Below are 20,902 nucleotides of genomic sequence, written 5' to 3'. Positions count from 1 at the left end.
GTGAGAAATTTTGGATCCAAATTCCAACTGGTTCCACTCAAAATACAGCATTGAAGTGTCTGTGTATCCTGTACTGTTTACTGTATGCTTTACTGGGAATTAAGCTTAATGTTACCATCATGACATTATAATCTAACAATGTTATGTCAGTCCTGTTTCAAATGAATCACTGTGATCTGTCTCTATATGTCTATAATATAGCCACCATGATAATTATGTACATGATTTCCCCCCTCACTTTGTTTTGAATTTAAGACTCCCTAGGCTAGTGGAAATATGTTTACTGGGACTTTGTCTCATCTTTTCTCAAGGTTGGTAAAGCTCCCTGATAAGAATGGAAATGGTGCATGTCTTTTCTTGCATACAATAAAATAAAGCATAAAAGTACTTGTACCACTGTACAAATATTTATTTTTTTAAAATTATATCAGTATCTAACATTAATTACAACATTTCTCAAAGGCAATGAGAAAGTAGACTTCTTTACTATTTCACAAATCATCTCTTTCTACCTGATAAACTGTGGTTTTTTATTATTCTTATTACAATTGCCTAGAACATGAAACTGCAGTAGCATCCAATATAGGCCTACAATGTCTTTATATTTGAGAAAAAAATTACTAAAAGTGAATGAAGTCCAGGCAATGTTCAAAAGCAGAATAGTCGACAGTTAAACATGGAATAGAAAGTAACCAGAGAAAATGCACTTAAGACTTAAAACAAAGGAGGTTGTCAAAGTTACAGCATAGCTTAAAGTTGCAGCTGATGACCTCAAACTGTTTCTGTTTTCAATGTTCTTTGCAAATTTAAACATTTTGTGAGTTTTCTACACAAAATCTTAGTGTCTATTGACTGGATGTCAGCCGTGTAGTTCTCTGTTTGTTCACTTCTCGTGTAAAGCGTGTACCAAGTTGTGACGTTCCAGGTTCAGTATTGCAGCACATTCTGTAACAGTTCACTTTGAGATGACATGAGGCAAAGGCAAAAAAGACAGCCTTCGTTCTGGGGGTATATATCTGTCATACATCTCTGTCAGGTGCCTGAGTTTCTCTGATGTCAGTTGACGGTTGCAGATAGTCTCTGCAGGCAAACCTTGCACAGAGTCTTTCACCTGTCAAGAAGTGAAAAACAAACTTTCGAAATTACTACAGTAAACATTCAACAATCTGATATGGGATAAAAGACAAACTGGAACGGGATAACTGGATGCAACCTCCACATATCAGTTTTTTTGGTTTTATATGTCCTAACATACCACTAGTTTAAGAACATCCATTGATTATGAGGCTTCAAAACATGTAGCTTCGGGGCAGACATGTTATAGATGTGCAATGTTTCTCTCATGTGAGTCATCCTTTGACAGTACATTTACTATTTACTACAGCTGATAGAACATACCAGTTCAGATCAGAGGATGCTACAATTTTGTATTCTTCTGCAGATGAATTATTCAACTATTCCATTGACACAAAATGGAAACAAACAACATAAACGATACACTGATGTGTTTCTGGTGTTCATGGTATATATGAATACTTACATTGAGTGTCACTTCCTTCCAGTCACCAGAATCCAAATTCTCTCTGACCAAAATAGCCACTGTGTTCTGTCTACGTTCAGCTCTAAAGTCATGATATTTGGTTATGCCATGCAAGACATATCTGCCATACTTGGCTTCAAGGGACTTTCTCCAGTCCATGAAATCATTTTGTACCGTGACCTGAAGAACAGAAATATATTTCCAGCAGTGAGACTCACACATTGACCACTTTGATATTTTTCATTTGTGCTCCTTTTTACTAAGAGAGTACATGGGTCATCATACATGGTTAAGCCTTGGGAATGAGACCCATGCCTCGCTCATTACACACAGTTCAGATAGATGAGATAATGTAAGTTCAAATTTTTCAAGATGTCACTAGACAGTCATCTTACTGCTATATTACGCCACATGAAGGTCATACCATTTATCTATAAAGAAACCTACACCATATTGAGGGATAACATCGGAATCTCATTATTTAAAGCTCCTACACTTCTTTCAAAATATGTTTTTTGTTTTCAATACCACATCAAAAATTTTTGGAGTATTAAAAATTGTATATCACAGTGAAAATATGATTTATATTTTCACTAGCTGGAAATATTGGCTCTTATTTTCACTGTAAGAATAATAGCAGAGTGGCAATACAGACCCATGTGTATGATAATACCTAATATGCACTTGAAGTTATATCTATTTTACTGTTGTAGTTTTTAAGAGAGCACTTCACCACTATCCTAGATATATGATTATATAAAACCCTTCATAACCCTAATTCACCAAACATATAAAACCAAATCATATTACATATTCAAAGGTGTGCAATTGGCTGTCAAGCTTTTTTGGCACGTATCATGATGTGATAGATAAGTATGATGTCTCTCTTTGACAAATGATCACTGATGGCATAAGTAACATTTAGTTGGTGACCACAATTTATTTTGTCCTGCAGATTGATATACTGTGGGTGCCATCACTATTTTAGAAACACCTGACATCACTTCTTAGCATTTTTTTGCCAGAGGTCCACATATCTTTCTTTCGCGGATTTGACTTTGTTTGATGTACCGGTACTTTACTGTCTGTTCTATGCTGTTTTGTGCCTGTCTTTGTACAAAATGACCATGTATTAACGGATTTTGACCTATGATTATCGAATTCTGGATGGGTATGAGTGTGAGTATTTTGGTTGGTATGCACAAAACAATGTAATGAATTGTATTTTCAACAATTTTATTACATTGTTGTTATGTACCTGTTGCATTAGTACATGCATATTGATAACAAACCTGAGATTGGCTGTATATTGATGCAACATCAGCTAGTTCATCCATTGTGAATACATCGTTTTTTTTTTCATTGAGGAAGCAATAGACGCAAACACCAAATCCGGCATGGACTTAGTATGGCCAACAACCATAAAACAAACCCTGATATACTGCAGGGTTTGGTGCCTGTAAAAATAGAATAAAATGGAATTACTATGTTTCCTCTGAAAGAACTTGCTTGATAAGCTCATGTTTAAAAGTCACCAGTTGTATAATTAATAATTAATACCAAATTAGCACAGCAGTACATTTAAAGGGGAAGTTCACCAAGGTTGGCTTTTACATACGTGTTAGCATTTGGTCAGTTATTCAGGACAATGCCATACCCATCGAGTTGTTTATTCAGAGGAAAAATGTACCAAGCTTGGCACTTTGATCACATGATCAGCAGGGACCATTTTCCAATGAGTATGGTTAATGGTCCCTGCTGATCATGTGATCAAAGTGCCAAGCTTGGCACATTTTTCTTCTGAATAAACAACCCGATTGGTATGGCATTGTCCTGTTATTAAAAACTAACCAACTCCACAACTAGCACATATCATCGCCTTGGTGAAGGTGAAAGACATGTCAATGCAATGATTTAAGTCGCCAAATCAAGTCACATTCCACTTCAAGTGACATGTATAGATCATGTGCACTACTGGGCTTTTTCTTGCTACATTTACTTAGCATATTTTTGCACAGTTTACATTTACAGCTTGAAACATACATTCTTATTAGGGAAAGTGATTGGGTGTACAGGTATGTGTGCTTGATAATCTTATAGAATCTTATAAAATCCATCCAATCAAATCCATTGTGCCGTGACTGTGATTTGATTGTGAATGTGTGGATATTACATTCATCATAACACTGAGAAACTTGATGGGATTTAATAACAGTAAGTATGGCAAGTCTGAGTATACTCACATGATAAGCATTTCATTCATCCAACATATTAACCATGAATTCTTATTAGTAGAAGGTGCACTATCCATAAATATGACAACTTTGGTTGTCCATGATAGGTCCAATGCTGCAATGTGTTTGGTCAGTAATGAAAGGGTGTGGTTACTGTTCTTGGGACCAAGTTGCTCATCAAATATGTAAGTTGAAGCTTGGCCTGAATTATGTTGTATCAGGGATGCAATGTCAACAGAAAGTTTCATCTTGTAATATGCAGCTGCTGGTTGTGGTGATTGACCCCAGTGAGGAAGTGTCCGGAGCATCATGTAGTCGTAACTGAAGATGGCAATATAGTTGGACTTTAACTCCAGTAGCTCAATTTCCTCTTCATACGATAAAGAGACTTCAAGTTCTAACTGTGAAATTCTGTCCTGGACTTCAAAGGCTGTGTTGCAGGTTGTTTTATAGAACTGCTGGGCAGCTGATGCTTTTCCTTTGTGTTCTTTCAGTAGACATTTTAGACTGTCTATTACTTGTTGTGAGTGTTGCCTTTCATCAGAAGTGATGTTTCCTGATTCCATCATCCGCTGCAATGCTGTTTTCTGAGCTGAGATCTGCTGACTAAGTTCCTTACAGGTATTGCAATAATCTGATTTATGAGGATGAATGGAATGTCTTGGTCTCTCATCATGGAGCCAGCGTTCTGCTGTAGTGCAGCCTACAGTTGCTCTATCTAGTTCAGTTTGTTGCATATTGAATACAGCAACTAATGATTGAGTCATTTTTTCTTCATAGTTGTTTTCTGACTTCTTTGGTATAGAGATGCGTGTGTATTGAGGCAAAAAATAATAAAGAGAACCAGAGCCCTCACTGTGTCTTCCTGTTGGCACTTTGTTAGCATCAACAAATGCTAGGAACTGTTCCTGAAGATCACTTTTCTTATGATTAGATGATTTACCCTGAAGACCATGTCTTGAAGCAAATTGGCGCACATCTACTTCATTATTCCCATTAACTGTTGACCACTAGGTGTCAAAGTATTTGTCATCATCATCATAAGGCATTATGACCCATTCATGAAGGTTCTCCTTTTCAACATCTTTCTCTAAGAGTCACAATGGGATTTAGAAACTCCTGTCTCTTAATTTCTCTCTGACGTTGCAGCCTGTGCCAATTAATTTCCAAAGCGGACAGAATACACTGTTGACAAAACAACAAGTTCCTGCAGGATCAAACATATTTGCTCTAATCCATGTGTTCTCATCTCTGACATTTCTCCACTGTCTGACGTCAACCTTTTTTGGATCTGGATGACACTTCATGCGCTTCATCAGAGTTGAAGATTGATGTTTTATTGTGTGGAATGACACAGCTGCTTGGACAAGAATTGGTTCACATCTTGGGCAGATATCTCTTGATCTACTGCTACCTGTAAAAATGTTGTAAATACCGTACTTATTTTCAACATACATCAGATACAGTAATTTATTTGTATGGGGTAACAAAATCATTACTCGCTTTTGTTTCAATAAACAAATAGAAATGATACTTCTCAATCATTATATAGAAAATATTTATATAAACAAGGAATTCAATGTTAATTTAATACTTTTACAGATAACTAGCAATAAGCTTATGTAATTTTGTTGTTTCTTGTTGAGAAAGAAACCAACTTTTATCAAACAGGAGCTAAATCATTGCTTTGCACATGTTACTCAAGAAAATGTTAAGGATTTACCGTAATATAAAGAAGACAGCTGTTAAAACAATATATTTGTGCTTGAAAGATAAATTGCCAAATAAAATGAAAATACCATTTACAACCAGCAAGCTTAGTAGGAGAGGCCTAATTATTTTACCACTGAATCGTTTGAGAACAACTGACTGACATGTCACCGTCAGCATTATCTGTGACAAACACCTGAATCAATAATACTGAATTTGAATGGTGAGACTGCAAAAAGACATATCCTTGATGATTAGCTACATGTAAATTCATAAACTCTGAACTTGAAAGATGCATTCTTCGAATACCTGAAACACTAGTGATCCCTGTACCCCTATTATATGCAATACGGTGGCAATGCCATATTTTCGCTTTAAAAGTGCCACTTATACGGATGATCAGACTAAAATAGTACGATTCTTACCTTCAGATTTGTTTTCAGTATCGTCAACTCTGTTGACGTTCGGCAGTCTCATCAGGCTGACAACTGTCGATGTCTGATATTAATTTGGAACTGAGGCGATAAGCTCGCTGTGATTTACCAAGCAAGAATGCTCCAAGTTGATCGGGAGATTCTGTTAGCGATTCTTGGGTGTATGTTGGGTCTTGACTCGACCCTTCGCTAGGTTCAAGACTACTTCCTTGGCTTTCGTGATCCATTGTTTACATAGATTCGCAGATCAGCTGAGCAATTATGAAAATGGCGCCCTTTGACTTCCAGTAGTCACGTGTCAAGGTTCACAGATCGTGCTCTCTCTCTCTCTCTCTCTCTCTCTCTCTCTCTCTCTCTCTCTCTTCTCTCTCTCTCTCTCTCTCTCTCTCTCTCTCTCTCTCTCTCTCTCTCTCTCTCTCTCTCTCTCTCTCTCTCTCTCTCTCTCTCTCTCTCTCTAAGATCGTGACTAATAAAGGCGTCGATGCTAAAAGGCATAAATATAAGGTTACAACTTATTTGTATTTTGTTTCATGAAAATTTGATCAAAATTGAAATAGAGTCCTCGCTTCCGATCTAGAGGTCAAAGTTAACATGTCAGCTGTGCGCAGGTGATAAAACGGAGCTCGGTCCATCATACGGTGCACGGTGCAGTGCAGTGTTATCGGCGGCAAATTTCACATCGTACGTTTCAAATTAGATATGTCTTCCTACACTTGTAAAGAAGTCATAATTTTGGAGTACAAATAAACTGGTGGTCAATAACTTTACTTCTGATATTTATTTCTTTTACATGACGGAATTTACCAAACTACAGAGACAATATGACAACTTTGCCAGGTAAACTATTCGCTCACCGCAATCGAGTCTGTGCACTCTGCACACACAGTGTGATTGCGCGTCATACACTCTGCGTTTATCCTTTGTTTTTTCAATTCTATAATGTTACAATTATTCGCGATTTCTACTGGGGGTGACCCATTATGTTTTTGCATTTTCTTGATTCTGCTAAAAGCTCAATGATGCATTTTTTGTTTTGAACAAAGACCACTCAACTTTTGAATTTTACCGTACTCGTCCGATTATAAGCCCCCCGGTTCGGCAACACTAAACAGCAGTAAAACTAGGGGAGGGGCTTATACTCGAGCAACCCTATGTTATCTGCCATGGACGCTTAATTTATGCTAATTTTATGCACGATTTTTTTCAACACCACTCGATCTTTCTATCGCTTTCAAAATCTACTTACACATCCATAGAAATTGATTGTACAATCTCTGAATAGAGAAGTGACATTTTGGTGAAATTTCAGTGTCGAAAAAACCCCAAACTTGAAACAAAGACGTCATGTATGCTGCTGCTGATCAACAGTAATGTGAACAGGCATGCATTGCCTACACGGAAAGGCAACTCAATATTCCAGTATGAAACTGTCTATATCTTGTGAAAACAACAACATAGCAGTGAAAATTGTAATAGTCACCAGGAAAAGTCACAAATGAAAGGATAATTGCTTCAAACAATAGAAACTGCATGTTTTGAGCATAAAAACATCATGGCCCTGAATGAAAATAAACAATGGCGGACGTGAGTGAGACTATTCTATTTAGGCGATGGGGGTGAGCAGGGTCAAAGAATCAAGATAGTACTGGGAAAACGTGTAATTTTTCTTACGATGCTGTCAAGGGAACTCCAGTTTCCCATTGTTTTAACATCTTTTAATAGTTTCTTTATTATCTTAAAGTAATTTTACCAAGTTAACTGACCAAACATACTCTCCTAACCTTTCTGTATTTGAGTTACACTAGGGTAGGGGCTTATACACGGATGTAATGCATTTTCTAAAATCCTCTGAAATCAGTAGGGGGGGGCTTATACTCAGACGAGTATGGTATTGACTAGATACAGGCTGTTATTACACCGACGAGTCAAAAACAGTGATTATTTGTATAATTGTATTTTTGGGCAATTTTTTCTATTCTTGGTCAAGAAATCTTCTCTGAGACCACAACTCCAATTGATTTGAAAGTTGGTGTGGAGGTTTTTAGGGTACAGCTCAGTAAGACTGTTTCGTATTGTGGTGAAGTTTGCATAATTATATTTTTGGCAAGATTTTTACCATTGTCTTTTGCCAAGTCTTTTTTTTTTAAATCGCTGCTACAATTGTGCAGACGTTCAATGAATGACTTGAAATATTGGTTTCAAAAAGTCTGGTTTTATTATTGTTTGTGAATTTTTTTCAGAAACCACCGCTTTTGTTTAACACGTGTCAGTTATTGTAAATATTTCATTGGAACAGTATTGTTCAGTGAATAAAAAAGACATTATTTTTTTAATTGCATAACAGTTGTATGAACTTAAATTGTTGATGTGTGAAGTGTAACATGTGAGTATGAGTAAAATGAAAGAATACTAGTATATCATGAGAATACCGGTAATACATTTTAATCAATAATGGTGGATATTGTGCATACCATCCTATGGCAATATGCCTGCACATAATTCTGTAAACACAAAATGGAAGAATGTAGAAAAGATATTAAATATCCGCGCTGTACATTATGTATTAACTTGGTCCTGTTTGTTTCCCCATAATAGAACTAACTGCCCCATATCTATTTTCTAAGCATGTCCATGCATCATTACCAGTGTAATTGTTGATAATTGCACTGAAGTAAGGCCTTTTGAAATGGATCTGTCAAAAATAACATAAAGGATACAGAGGCCATGTTTAGAAGCAGAATACAAGGTTATTTTGGTATACAATTATGAAAATAAATTATGAAACAGTACAAATGTGCAAAAGGTACAGGTTACTGTTTCAAGTAAATACCGATTCATGAGAAATTCAAAAAATTAAAAGGAATGACAGCAGAGCAGTGATATTTTATGCGATTTCACGCAAGGTACCATTGGAAAATTTAAGGCAAGAGGGTGGATTCCTATGATCACTAATTTCACGCAGAATCCATTGAAATCCTGCACAGGATTATTCAGGAGACTGTCTTATGGAATCCATTAAAATGCTGTAATGGATTCTGCTGTGGATTCTAAAGTGTTCCGTATATAGAAGAATCCATAATTGGATACCTTAGGATTCCCTGAGTACCCAAATGGATATCTCTGGATTCCCTTGGATTCTGATTGAATCCACGGAGGAATCCACAACGATGCTTAATGGATTCAGACTTTTTCACATAGTGTTTGTTAGACCAGTAAGGAGCAGTACGAGACTTTATAAAGCTTTTATCAGCTCGGCCGTAAACTGCCTCGGGGAGAATATTAAAATACCCCGTAGAACCGTCCAGTCCAAACACATCACTACGCATTTATCCCATTACATTTATGCTGACTCATTGAAATGTAAATTTCGTTTAGAAAAAAATCAATCTAAATTCATGTTTGCCAGGTATAGATTATTCCATCTGCGGTAAATGTAGACGCAGAACAAAATTTGTACATTTTTGTCTTTAGTTACTTTTCTAACGGGCGATTGGTAGTACGCAGCGGCCTACTTGACGGCTTCTGCCTGTATATGACCATGAAATTGTCGTACTTTAGGTACGGAAGATAGTCAGTTGTTTATTGGGCACTTGTCACACGCTGTCCCCATAGAGTCAGTCAATTTCACGGCAGCAGATTGTCAATTCTTTTTGCGGGTAAAACTCTCACTAACTGTCCGCTGACAGTCATTCCGCTCTACATTCTTTGGTATGGAAAATGACCACCCTTTTCCGGGCACACTTGTGGTCTGCTGCAGGTTGACAGCGATTCCAATCAAGGCGCTTCTTATACGGGAAATTTTCAATCTCTCTCACGGCATACCTGTCCCATGCAGCCGTTTCAATGCAATTACAATCGTTGCATTTTAAGTACGTGTAATTTGTTGCCCTTGATTTAGTGCACCTGTCGTCCAATCGCCGCCATCTGACATTCAAATAACCGTACTTGGGGAACTGAAGTTTGTCAGTGTTTGCCGCACAATACTAGTATCTTCCGTACCTAAAGTATGATGGTCATATACAGGCAGAAGCCATCAAGTATGCCGCTGCAGTATTAAAATGTATTGGGGAAATGCGTAGTGATGTGTTAGAGTGGCACGGTTCTACGGGGATTTTAATATTCTCCCTGAGACAGTTTACGGCCGAGCTGATAGAAGCTTTTTAATGGCTTGTACTGTCCTGAGTGGTCAAACAAAGTCATGACAGAACGGATGTAGGCCTATGATGTCGAGTATCAGGAATTAGGCGACCAATATGCTCGGTAAGGTTTGCCAATGCTGACCACTAAAATTGTCTTTGACAAGAAAGTCGGACGGCGGAAATCAGTGACAGGTGTATCCGATAAAGAATAGACAATTTACCGTTGATATGAGCGTGAATAAAGATGTCAGCAGTGGGACCAGAATAGCTATTGTGCGGTAAAACATTGACAAACTTCAGTACCCCAAGTATGTTATTTTAATATCAGATGGCGGCGATTGGACGACAGGTGCAATCATTCAATTGCCACAAATAAATGTACTTAAAGTGCGACGATTGTAATTGCACTGAATAGGCTGCCGGAGACAGGTATGCCGTGAAAGAGATTGATAATTTCCCTTATAAGAAGTGCCTTGATTGGAATCGCTGTCAGCGCGTAGCAGACCACAAGTGTGCCCGGAAAAGGGTGGTCATTTTTCATACCAAAGAATGTAGATCGGAATGACCGTCAGCAAGCAGTTAGTGAAAATTTTACCCGCAAAAAGGATTGACAATATGCCGTACGTAAGGTTCGTGAAAATGACTGACTCTATGGGGGCAGCTTGTGAAAAGTGCCCAATAAACAGCTGACTATCTTCCGTATCTAAAGTACGAAAATTTCAATCGTCATATACAGGCAGAAGTCATCAAGTATGCCGCTGCAGTACTACCAATCTCCCGTCAGGAAAGTAAATAAAGACAAAAATGTACAAATTTTGTTTTGCGTCTACATTTACCGCAGATGGAACAATCTATACCTGGCAAACATGAATTCAGATTGATTTCCCTTTTTAAACAAAATTTACCATTCAATGAGTCAGCATAAATGTAATTTGGGAAATGTGTAGTGATGTGTTAGAGTGGCACGGTTCTACGGGGATTTTAATATTCTCCCGAGACAGTTTACGGCCGAGCGAATAGAAGCTTTATAAAGTCTCATACTGCTCCTGAGTGGTCAAACAAAGTCATGACAGAACGGATGTAGGCCTATGTTATCGAGTATCAGGAATTAAGCGACATATTTGCTCGGTAAGGTTTGCCAATGCTGACCACTAAAATTTGCTTTGACTAGAGGCAATAGAGAAATATATATGCAATAACAGGGAGGGCTTTGGTAGTATTTGTGAAATCGAAGTCAAAGGTCATCGAAGTGATTTGCCATTTTGTTAAAAGAATCGAATGTCATAGTTATCCCTATCTACCAAAAATCAGACCTCAAGCTCAGTTGGCTTGCAAAAAATTAGATATGGCATAATTAATGAAGTACAGGATATGTCGTCATAAGTCGTCCCATCTTACCAAATATGAAGGATGTGGCATTTGTTGTTATTAAGTTATGGATATATGCATATATATGTATATTTGGGGTCAGAGGGCATCCAGGTTATGTGATATTTTGTCAAAGAAATTGTATCTTATAGTTATCCCTACATACCAAAAATCAGACCTCCAGCTCTATTTTTATGCCCAGAATTAGGTATATGCATAATAAATGAGTTGCAGGAATATGCCAAGGTCAAAGGTCAAGTAAGTATCCCAAAAACATGGCCCTGAATGAAAATAAACAATGGCGGACGTGAGTGAGACTATTCTATTTAGGCGATGGGGGTGAGCAGGGTCAAAGAATCAAGATAGTACTGGGAAAACGTGTAATTTTTCTTACGATGCTGTCAAGGGAACTCCAGTTTCCCATTGTTTTAACATCTTTTAATAGTTTCTTTATTATCTTAAAGTAATTTACCAAGTTAACTGACCAAACATACTCTCCTAACCTTTCTGTATTTGAGTTACACTAGGGTAGGGGCTTATACACGGATGTAATGCATTTTCTAAAATCCTGTGAAATCAGTAGGGGGGGCTTATACTCAGACGAGTATGGTATTCACTAGATACAGGCTGTTATTACACCGACGAGTCATAAACAGTGATTATTTGTATAATTGTATTTTTGGGCAATTTTTTCTATTCTTGGTCAAGAAATCTTCTCTGAGACCACAACTCCAATTGATTTGAAAGTTGGTGTGGAGGTTTTTAGGGTACAGCTCAGTAAGACTGTTTCAAATTGTGGTGAAGTTTGCATAATTGTATTTTTGGCAAGATTTTTACCATTGTCTTTTGCCAAGTCTTTTTTTTTAATCGCTGCTACAATTGTGCAGACGTTCAATGAATGACTTGAAATATTGGTTTCAAAAAGTCTGGTTTTATTATTGTTTGTGAATTTTTTTCAGAAACCACCGCTTTTGTTTAACACGTGTCAATTATTGTAAATATTTCATTGGAACAGTATTGTTCAGTGAATAAAAAAGACATTATTTTTTTAATTGCATAACAGTTGTATGAACTTAAATTGTTGATGTGTGTAGTGTAACATGTGAGTATGAGTAAAATGAAAGAATACTAGTATATCATGAGAATACCGGTAATACATTTTAATCAATAATGGTGGATATTGTGCATACCATCCTATGGCAATATGCCTGCACATAATTCTGTAAACACAAAATGGAAGAATGCAGAAAAGATATTAAATATCCGCGCTGTACATTATGTATCAACTTGGTCCTGTTTGTTTCCCCATAATAGAACTAACTGCCCCATATCTATTTTCTAAGCATGTCCATGCATCATTACCAGTGTAATTGTTGATAATTGCACTGAAGTAAGGCCTTTTGAAATGGATCTGTCAAAAATAACATAAAGGATACAGAGGCCATGTTTAGAAGCAGAATACAAGGTTATTTTGGTATACAATTATGAAAATAAATTATGAAACAGTACAAAATGTGCAAAAGGTACAGGTTACTGTTTCAAGTAAATATCGATTCATGAGACATTCAAAAAATTAAAAGGAATGACAGCAGAGCAGTGATATTTTATGCGATTTCACGCAAGGTACCATGGGAAAATTTAAGGCAAGAGGGTGGATTCCCATGATCACTAATTTCACGCAGAATCCATTGAAATCCTGCACAGGATATTCAGGAGACTGTCTTATGGAATCCATTAAAATGCTGTAATGGATTCTGCTGTGGATTCTAAAGTGTTCCGTATATAGAAGAATCCATAATTGGATACCTTAGGATTCCCTGAGTGCCCAAAATGGATATCTCTGGATTCCCTTGGATTCTGATTGAATTCACGGAGGAATCCACAACGATGCTTAATGGATTCAGGCTTTTTCACATAGTGTTTGTTAGACCACAGTAAGGAGCAGTACGAGACTTTATAAAGCTTTTATCAGCTCGGCCGTAAACTGCCTCGGGGAGAATATTAAAATACCCCGTAGAACCGTCCAGTCCAACACATCACTACGCATTTATCCCATTACATTTATGCTGACTCATTAAAATGTAAATTCGTTTAGAAAAAAATCAATCTAAATTCATGTTTGCCAGGTATAGATTATTCCATCTGCGGTAAATGTAGACGCAGAACAAAATTTGTACATTTTTGTCTTTAGTTACTTTTCTAACGGGCGATTGATAGTACAGCAGCGGCCTACTTGACGGCTTCTGCCTGTATATGACCATTGAAATTGTCGTACTTTAGGTACGGAAGATAGTCAGTTGTTTATTGGGCACTTGTCACACGCTGTCCCCATAGAGTCAGTCAATTTCACGGCAGCAGATTGTCAATCCTTTTTGCGGGTAAAACTCTCACTAACTGTCCGCTGACAGTCATTCCGCTCTACATTCTTTGGTATGGAAAATGACCACCCTTTTCCGGGCACACTTGTGGTCTGCTGCAGGTTGACAGCGATTCCAATCAAGGCGCTTCTTATACGGGAAATTTTCAATCTCTCTCACGGCATACCTGTCCCAGGCAGCCGTTTCAATGCAATTATAATCGTTGCATTTTAAGTACGTGTAATTTGTTGCCCTTGATTTAGTGCAACTGTCGTCCAATCGCCGCCATCTGACATTCAAATAACCGTACTTGGGGTACCGAAGTTTGTCAGTGTTTGCCGCACAATACTAGTATCTTCCGTACCTAAAGTACGATGGTCATATACAGGCAGAAGCCATCAAGTATGCCGCTGCAGTATTAAAATGTATTGGGGAAATGCGTAGTGATGTGTTAGAGTGGCACGGTTCTACGGGGATTTTAATATTCTCCTCGAGACAGTTTACGGCCGAGCTGATAGAAGCTTTTTAAATGGCTTGTACTGCTCCTGAGTGGTCAAACAAAGTCATGACAGAACGGATGTAGGCCTATGATGTCGAGTATCAGGAATTAGGCGACCAATATGCTCGGTAAGGTTTGCCAATGCTGACCACTAAAATTGTCTTTGACAAGAAAGTCGGACGGCGGAAATCAGTGACAGGTGTATCCGATAAAGAATAGACAATTTACCGTTGATATGAGCGTGAATAAAGATGTCAGCGGTGGGACCAGAATAGCTATTGTGCGGTAAAACATTGACAAACTTCAGTACCCCAAGTATGTTATTTTAATATCAGATGGCGGCGATTGGACGACAGGTGCAATCATTCAATTGCCACAAATAAATGTACTTAAAGTGCGACGATTGTAATTGCACTGAATAGGCTGCCGGAGACAGGTATGCCGTGAAAGAGATTGATAATTTCCCTTATAAGAAGTGCCTTGATTGGAATCGCTGTCAGCGCGTAGAAGACCACAAGTGTGCCCGGAAAAGAGTGGTCATTTTTTATACCAAAGAATGTAGATCGGAATGACCGTCAGCAAGCAGTTAGTGAAAACTTTACCCGCAAAAAGGATTGACAATATGCCGTACGTAAGGTTCGTGAAAATGACTGACTCTATGGGGCAGCTTGTGAAAAGTGCACAATAAACAGCTGACTATCTTCCGTATCTAAAGTACGAAAATTTCAATCGTCATATACAGGCAGAAGTCATCAAGTATGCCGCTGCAGTACTACCAATCTCCCGTCAGGAAAGTAAATAAAGACAAAAATGTACAAATTTTGTTTTGCGTCTACATCTACCGCAGATGGAACAATCTATACCTGGCAAACATGAATTCAGATTGATTTCCCTTTTAAACAAAATTTACCATTCAATGAGTCAGCATAAATGTAATTTGGGAAATGCGTAGTGATGTGTGAGAGTGGCACGGTTCTGCGGGGATTTTAATATTCTCCCCGAGACAGTTTACGGCCGAGCGAATAGAAGCTTTATAAAGTCTCATACTGCTCCTGAGTGGTCAAATAAAGTCATGACAGAACGGATGTAGGCCGATGTTATCGAGTATCAGGAATTAAGCGACATATTTGCTCGGTAAGTTTGCCAATGCTGACCACTAAAATTTGCTTTGACTAGAGGCAATAGAGAAATATATATGCAATAACAGGGAGGGCTATGGTAGTATTTGTGAAATCGAAGTCAAAGGTCATCGAAGTGATTTGCCATTTTGTTAAAAGAATGAATGTCATAGTTATCCCTATCTACCAAAAATCAGACCTCAAGCTCAGTTGGCTTGCAAAAAATTAGATATGTGCATAATTAATAAAGTACAGGATATGTCGTCATAAGTCGTCCCATCATACCAAATATGAAGGATGTGGCCATTGTTGTTATTAAGTTATGGATATATGCATATATATGTATATTTGGGGTCAGAGGGCATCCAGGTTATGTGATATTTTGTCAAAGAAATTGTATCTTATAGTTATCCCTACATACCAAAAATCAGACCTCCAGCTCTATTTTATGCCCAGAATTAGGTATATGCATAATAAATGAGTTGCAGGAATATGCCAAGGTCAAAGGTCAAGTAGTATCCCAAAAAACTGTGGAGTGCAATTGCTCCCCTACATGTCATTGTCGAATATACGCTGGTATTCTCGGACTTTAACATAGGCCAGAATAAGCCATTGCCATAGCTTAGCTGCAAAGGTATAGGGGAGGTCAAAGGTCAATGAAAAATCAGAAAAATAAGGGAGCATTCGTTTTTTACAGGGAGGGGGGTCGGTGAAAATCACGGGGGTTGACTTTTACAAAACCGCTTTTAGGGGGATCAAATTTTACAATGAATGATTGGTTAGGAGGTAAAGGTAGGCAGGGAAAGGATTTTGCCCCAATAGAGCAGAATTTCGGCCAAAAAGACCGTTTAGTCTTCAGTGCGGTCCAGATCCAGGCCGCAGAGACCTCAGTTCTCTTCATAGACCATTGCGCAGGGCATAGACTGTACGCAGGGCTACAGAGCATGGGCATGAAATGAGGAACCAACACACAGTCATGTAATGTAACAAAACAATTTGTGTGTCAAATATCGGGGTCTACATATAAAATAGTAAAACCGTACTTCAAAACTATAAATATTACTCCATGGTAACAATAACCGTACTGATCTACCTCCCGACGGCAGGAGTCGAACACACTTTCAGAACAAAAACTCTGTTCAAACCCTTTCTAAATGCTTAACAATTTCTATGGAAAACTTAACGTTGCCGCAGAGGTACCTCAGACTTGACCACGCGGCTCGGAAACACAAATAGTTCACACGCGACTTTAACTCATGTTCGATGATGAGCACAATTGTAAGTCCGGTGTAATGTCTGCACATGAAAGTCGGCGACAACACACGCAATTCACTGCTAAGCAGCGTCCAGTTCAGCAGCTACCACGGGAGCAGACATCTTAGATCTTTGTTTACTTCCGGTCGGGACATGCCAAACTGATCTGAAGTCTTCCTCTGGTAACTCCGCGCATCGACAAAAGTTCAGTGGAAACAATCATAAATAATGTTTCTCATGACAATCTCAGACATCTGACTGAACTCATAAACGGAATAAAGTTCGCAGTTAACACACAATTTGCTGCAGAAAGATCAGCTTTCAACTTGTGGTGATACTATCATCTCAGCGTGCAGTGCGTATTGCAAATATACGGCACGGCTTTCACTTGTGTGAGCAATGTTCGTTCGATCGACTAAAGTAGAGGATGGCGTAGGGTTTAAATAAACAGTCCGATCCGCATAAAATTCGATCTCTGCCACTCACCGGTTTCTTTACATATCTGCTGACTTGAGTAAAACTCAAAATAGAGAAATATCTGACTTAAAAAGCACACGCTGACACTCAAACCTTCCAGTGCCAGTGCAGCATGCAACGTAAAACACTCTCTGGAAAGTTCCCGTCTTGGACTCCCTAGGTATACAGTGATAACACACAAGAACTCCCAGGCAAAATAGAAAATACACAAGTCTTCCATACATAATCTATGAGAAGCTATGAATAATTTCTTTAAATACAAAACTAGCTAAATCTGTGTATTATAGACTCTTGATTATTGATATCAATGTACTTGATCAGACTAGGGTAGTTACCAGTGCATGTGTGAGCAAGAAATTTGATTTGGAATTTCACCGAATTGTTAATTCACTATCTTGTCAGAGGAAACTATGAATAATTTTTTTTCATTACAAAACTAGTTAAATCTGTGTATTATGTACGCTTGATTATTGATATTAATGTACTTGATTAGACTAGGGTGGTAACAAGTGGATGTTTGTGCAAGAAATTTGATTTTGGAATGTCACCGAAATGTTGATACACTATCTTGTCTATGAGGAAACCATGAATATTTTTTCCAATATAAAACTAGGTAAATTTATGTACTCTTGATCATTGATATTAGTGTACTTGATTAGACGAGAGTGATAATAAGTTCATGTGTGTGCAAAAAAAATTGATTTTGGCATTTCACCAAAAATGTTGATTCTCTAGTATGTGAGGAAACTTTTTCAGCCCAGGGCCACAGGGTGCGAAGGGTTAATGAATCAAATCTGATGAATTTTTTTTCATGGGAGGGGGGTCACATTTTACAATTGATGAATTGAGGGGGGGTCAAATTTTAGAAATTTGATTTGGAGGGGGTCGCTTTTCACGTTTCATTTGTCGCTCAAATTCCAAAATTTTACCGGACCCCCTCCCCATAAAAAAATGAAGGAGCCTAGGCCTATGGTCTACAAAAGTTGTTGAAAGAATTTCAATTGATTAATTTTTATGCAAATGAAAGTTTATTTGAAAGTTTATTTTCAATATGGCTGCAAGGTCACCTGACCAATTGTCATGGTAAAGAATCAAAAAATTACTTGTGAGGAGTTTTACCTATGTGTCAAATTTGAAGTCTCTAGGTACAACAGTGTTCGCATGGCAGTTGCATGTAGAGGACGGAAGAAGAAAAAGAATAATAAATATAGCTGCAAAGCAGCGATGAAGGGTTTCGAGAAAATGAGCAAATGGTTACAATATATAACATTATAAAGAATGATATATTAACCTGTATTGTAAAGCAAATAATTAGGTGCATAATTGATAAGGTTCAGAATATGGCATCATATTGTCTCTATCCTACCAAGTATAAACAATACATCTCTTTTGGTTACTGATATATTGGTAAAAACTTATTTTTGAGGTCAAAGGTCATCGAGGTCACATGACATTTTGTCAAAAAAATTGTTACGCTAAGTTAAGCCTATATACCAAATATCAGACCTCTAGCTCTATTATTGGCTCAAAATTAGATATGCGCATAATTAATGAGGTACAGGATGTTGTGTCTTAAGGTCTCCCATCATACCAAATATGAAGGGTGTAGCACTTGTGGTTACTTAGTTATGGACATATACGTATTTTGAAGGTCAAAGGTCATCGATTTCACATAACATTTTGTCAAAAAAATTGTATTGCTAAGTTGTCCCCATATACCACAAATCAGACCTCTAGCTCTATTAGCTGGCTCAGAATTAGATATGCACATAATTAATGGTTACAGGATGTGGTGTCATAAGGTCTCCCATCATACCAAATATGAAGGTTGTAGCACTTGTGGTTACTCAGTTATGGACATATACGTATATCAAGGTCATCGAGGTCACATGACATTTTGTCAAAAAAATGCGTATTGCTAAGTTGTCCCTAATACCATAAACCAGACCTCTAGCTCTATTGGCTAGCTCAGAATTAGATATGCACATAATTAATGAGGTACAGGATGTTGTGTCTTAAGGTCTCCCATCATACCAAATATGAAGGGTTTAGCACTTGTGGTTACTAGTTATGGACATATACTCATATTTAAGGTCAAAGCTCATCGAGGTCACATGAAATAATCGCAATCATACCAATCCATAATCCAATAACACTAGGTCAAAATTTGTAAGACAATAGTTGTAAACATAGACGCAAAACAGCACAGAACAGACAGTAAATAGACAGTACACAAACAAAGTCAAATTCATGAAAGAAAGATATATGGACCTCTGGCCAAAAGACCAAGAAGTGATGTCAGGTGTTTCGAAAATAGTAAGCGCATCCTGCCCCACATGTGGCACCCGCCATATATCAATCTGTAAGTCAGATAGGTAGTGGTCACTAACTAAGGCTCAATGTCACAGATGCCATCAGTGATCATTTGTCGAAGAGAGATATTGTATTTATCTACCAGCTTGCGATACCTGCCAAAAAAAGCGTTTGAATGTAGAGACAAGTCTTCCACTGGTGTAACCTTGATTTAATAGTTTGTAAGAGCGATGGCCATGTCTCTCTACAAAATCACCATATGAACTGCATGCTCTAGCATATCGAATAAGCTGGGAAATGTATACCCTATAAGCTGGTGAGAGTGGAATATTACTTACGAGGTGTGGAAAATGATGATACTAAAGTTGAAATCATCTCTCTTGTCATATAGCCTAGTAGAAAGGTGACCATTAGAGTCAAATTCAAGTAAAATGTCCAGATATGAAGCAGAAGAGGCCGTTTCTGTAGTTTCTTTAATCTCCAATTCTGGAGGATAAATCATAGCGAGATATTTACTGAATTCAGAGTTATTCAATGAAATAACATCGTCTATGTATCTAAATGTAGGTTGAAAGTACGAGCTACAGAGACCTTTTTCTGCTTAATTAAGGTTCTGGATAAATTCTGCCTCATATGAGAACAGAAATAAGTCTGCAAGCAAGGGAGCACAGTTAGTGCCCATAGGAATTCCTATACACTGTTGGAAAATGTTCCCTCCAAATTCTACAAATATGTTGTCGATCAGGAACTCAACATACTGATAATGTCTTTCTCGGTATAAAACACTTTAGCATTAGTAGTATTTTTAACAAAATATGTAGAATTATACCTAATACTACATATTTGTAACGGCGTGAACCATTTTTGTAGAAAAATGCTTGGTTGATGATGTTTTTCAAGCGTTCTTTCAATTTATCATGTGGTATTGTGGTATACACTTTTGGAAAATCGAAAGTTTTAATAGATGTTATTTTTGAAACAGATCTTGATTTCACATATTCCAAGAGTTCCTTAGAATTTTTTAATATCCACATTTGATTTATACCACTCCGAGAAAAGACAACATCACAGTATGCTTGAAGACCCCGCTTAACAGTACAAAGAACATAAGTCAGTATCTTCGATAATTTTGTAGTTGAACATTTTGAAGATCCTGCGATAAACCTAGTTTTGTAAGGTGTTTTGTGGAGCTTTGGTATCTAGTATAAGCTAGGCAACTTATTATGGTCATCCTTAGATTAGATATCCGCATAATTAATGAGTTACAGGATGTGGTGTCATAAGGTCTCCCAACATACCAAATATGAAGGGTGTAGCACTTGTGGTTACTTAGTTATGGACATATAGTATATTCAAGGTCAAAGTTCATCGAGGTCACATGACATTTTGTCAAAACAAAGTGTATTGCTAAGTTGTCCCTATATACCAAAACCAGACCTCTAGCTCTATTAGCCGGCTC

General features: G+C 37.6%; 1 protein-coding gene across 1 annotated transcript; it reads right to left on the bottom strand.

Moving 5' to 3' along the window:
* Positions 1-2,864: 2,864 nt before the first annotated feature.
* LOC139120974 (uncharacterized) lies at positions 2,865-6,145 on the bottom strand. Its single transcript, XM_070685561.1, has 4 exons — positions 6,028-6,145; positions 5,031-5,188; positions 3,784-4,784; positions 2,865-2,997 (listed from the first exon to the last, which is right to left on the bottom strand). Exons 1-4 carry the CDS (start codon positions 6,143-6,145, stop codon positions 2,865-2,867), a joined length of 1,410 nt encoding a protein of 469 aa, XP_070541662.1.
* Between the last annotated feature and the right edge of the window lie 14,757 nt (positions 6,146-20,902).

This window comes from Ptychodera flava, chromosome 21 (genome assembly GCF_041260155.1).
Source record: "Ptychodera flava strain L36383 chromosome 21, AS_Pfla_20210202, whole genome shotgun sequence".
In the NCBI taxonomy this organism is placed as follows: domain Eukaryota; kingdom Metazoa; phylum Hemichordata; class Enteropneusta; family Ptychoderidae; genus Ptychodera; species Ptychodera flava.
Note: the sequence above shows the minus strand (reverse complement) of the source record. Positions and strands in the feature narration are given on the sequence as shown.

What these genes read in the sequence shown, in the direction of transcription:
- LOC139120974 (XM_070685561.1), bottom strand. Translation starts at nt 6,145, where the DNA reads ATGGATCACGAAAGCCAAGGAAGTAGTCTTGAACCTAGCGAAGGGTCG. An exon ending in ACGTCAGACAGTGGAGAAAT is followed by an intron (nt 4,785 to 5,030) that starts GTCAGAGATGAG and finishes TTTGACACCTAG; the next exon opens with TGGTCAACAGTTAATGGGAA. An exon ending in ATGAATGAAATGCTTATCAT is followed by an intron (nt 2,998 to 3,783) that starts GTGAGTATACTC and finishes CTATTTTTACAG; the next exon opens with GCACCAAACCCTGCAGTATA.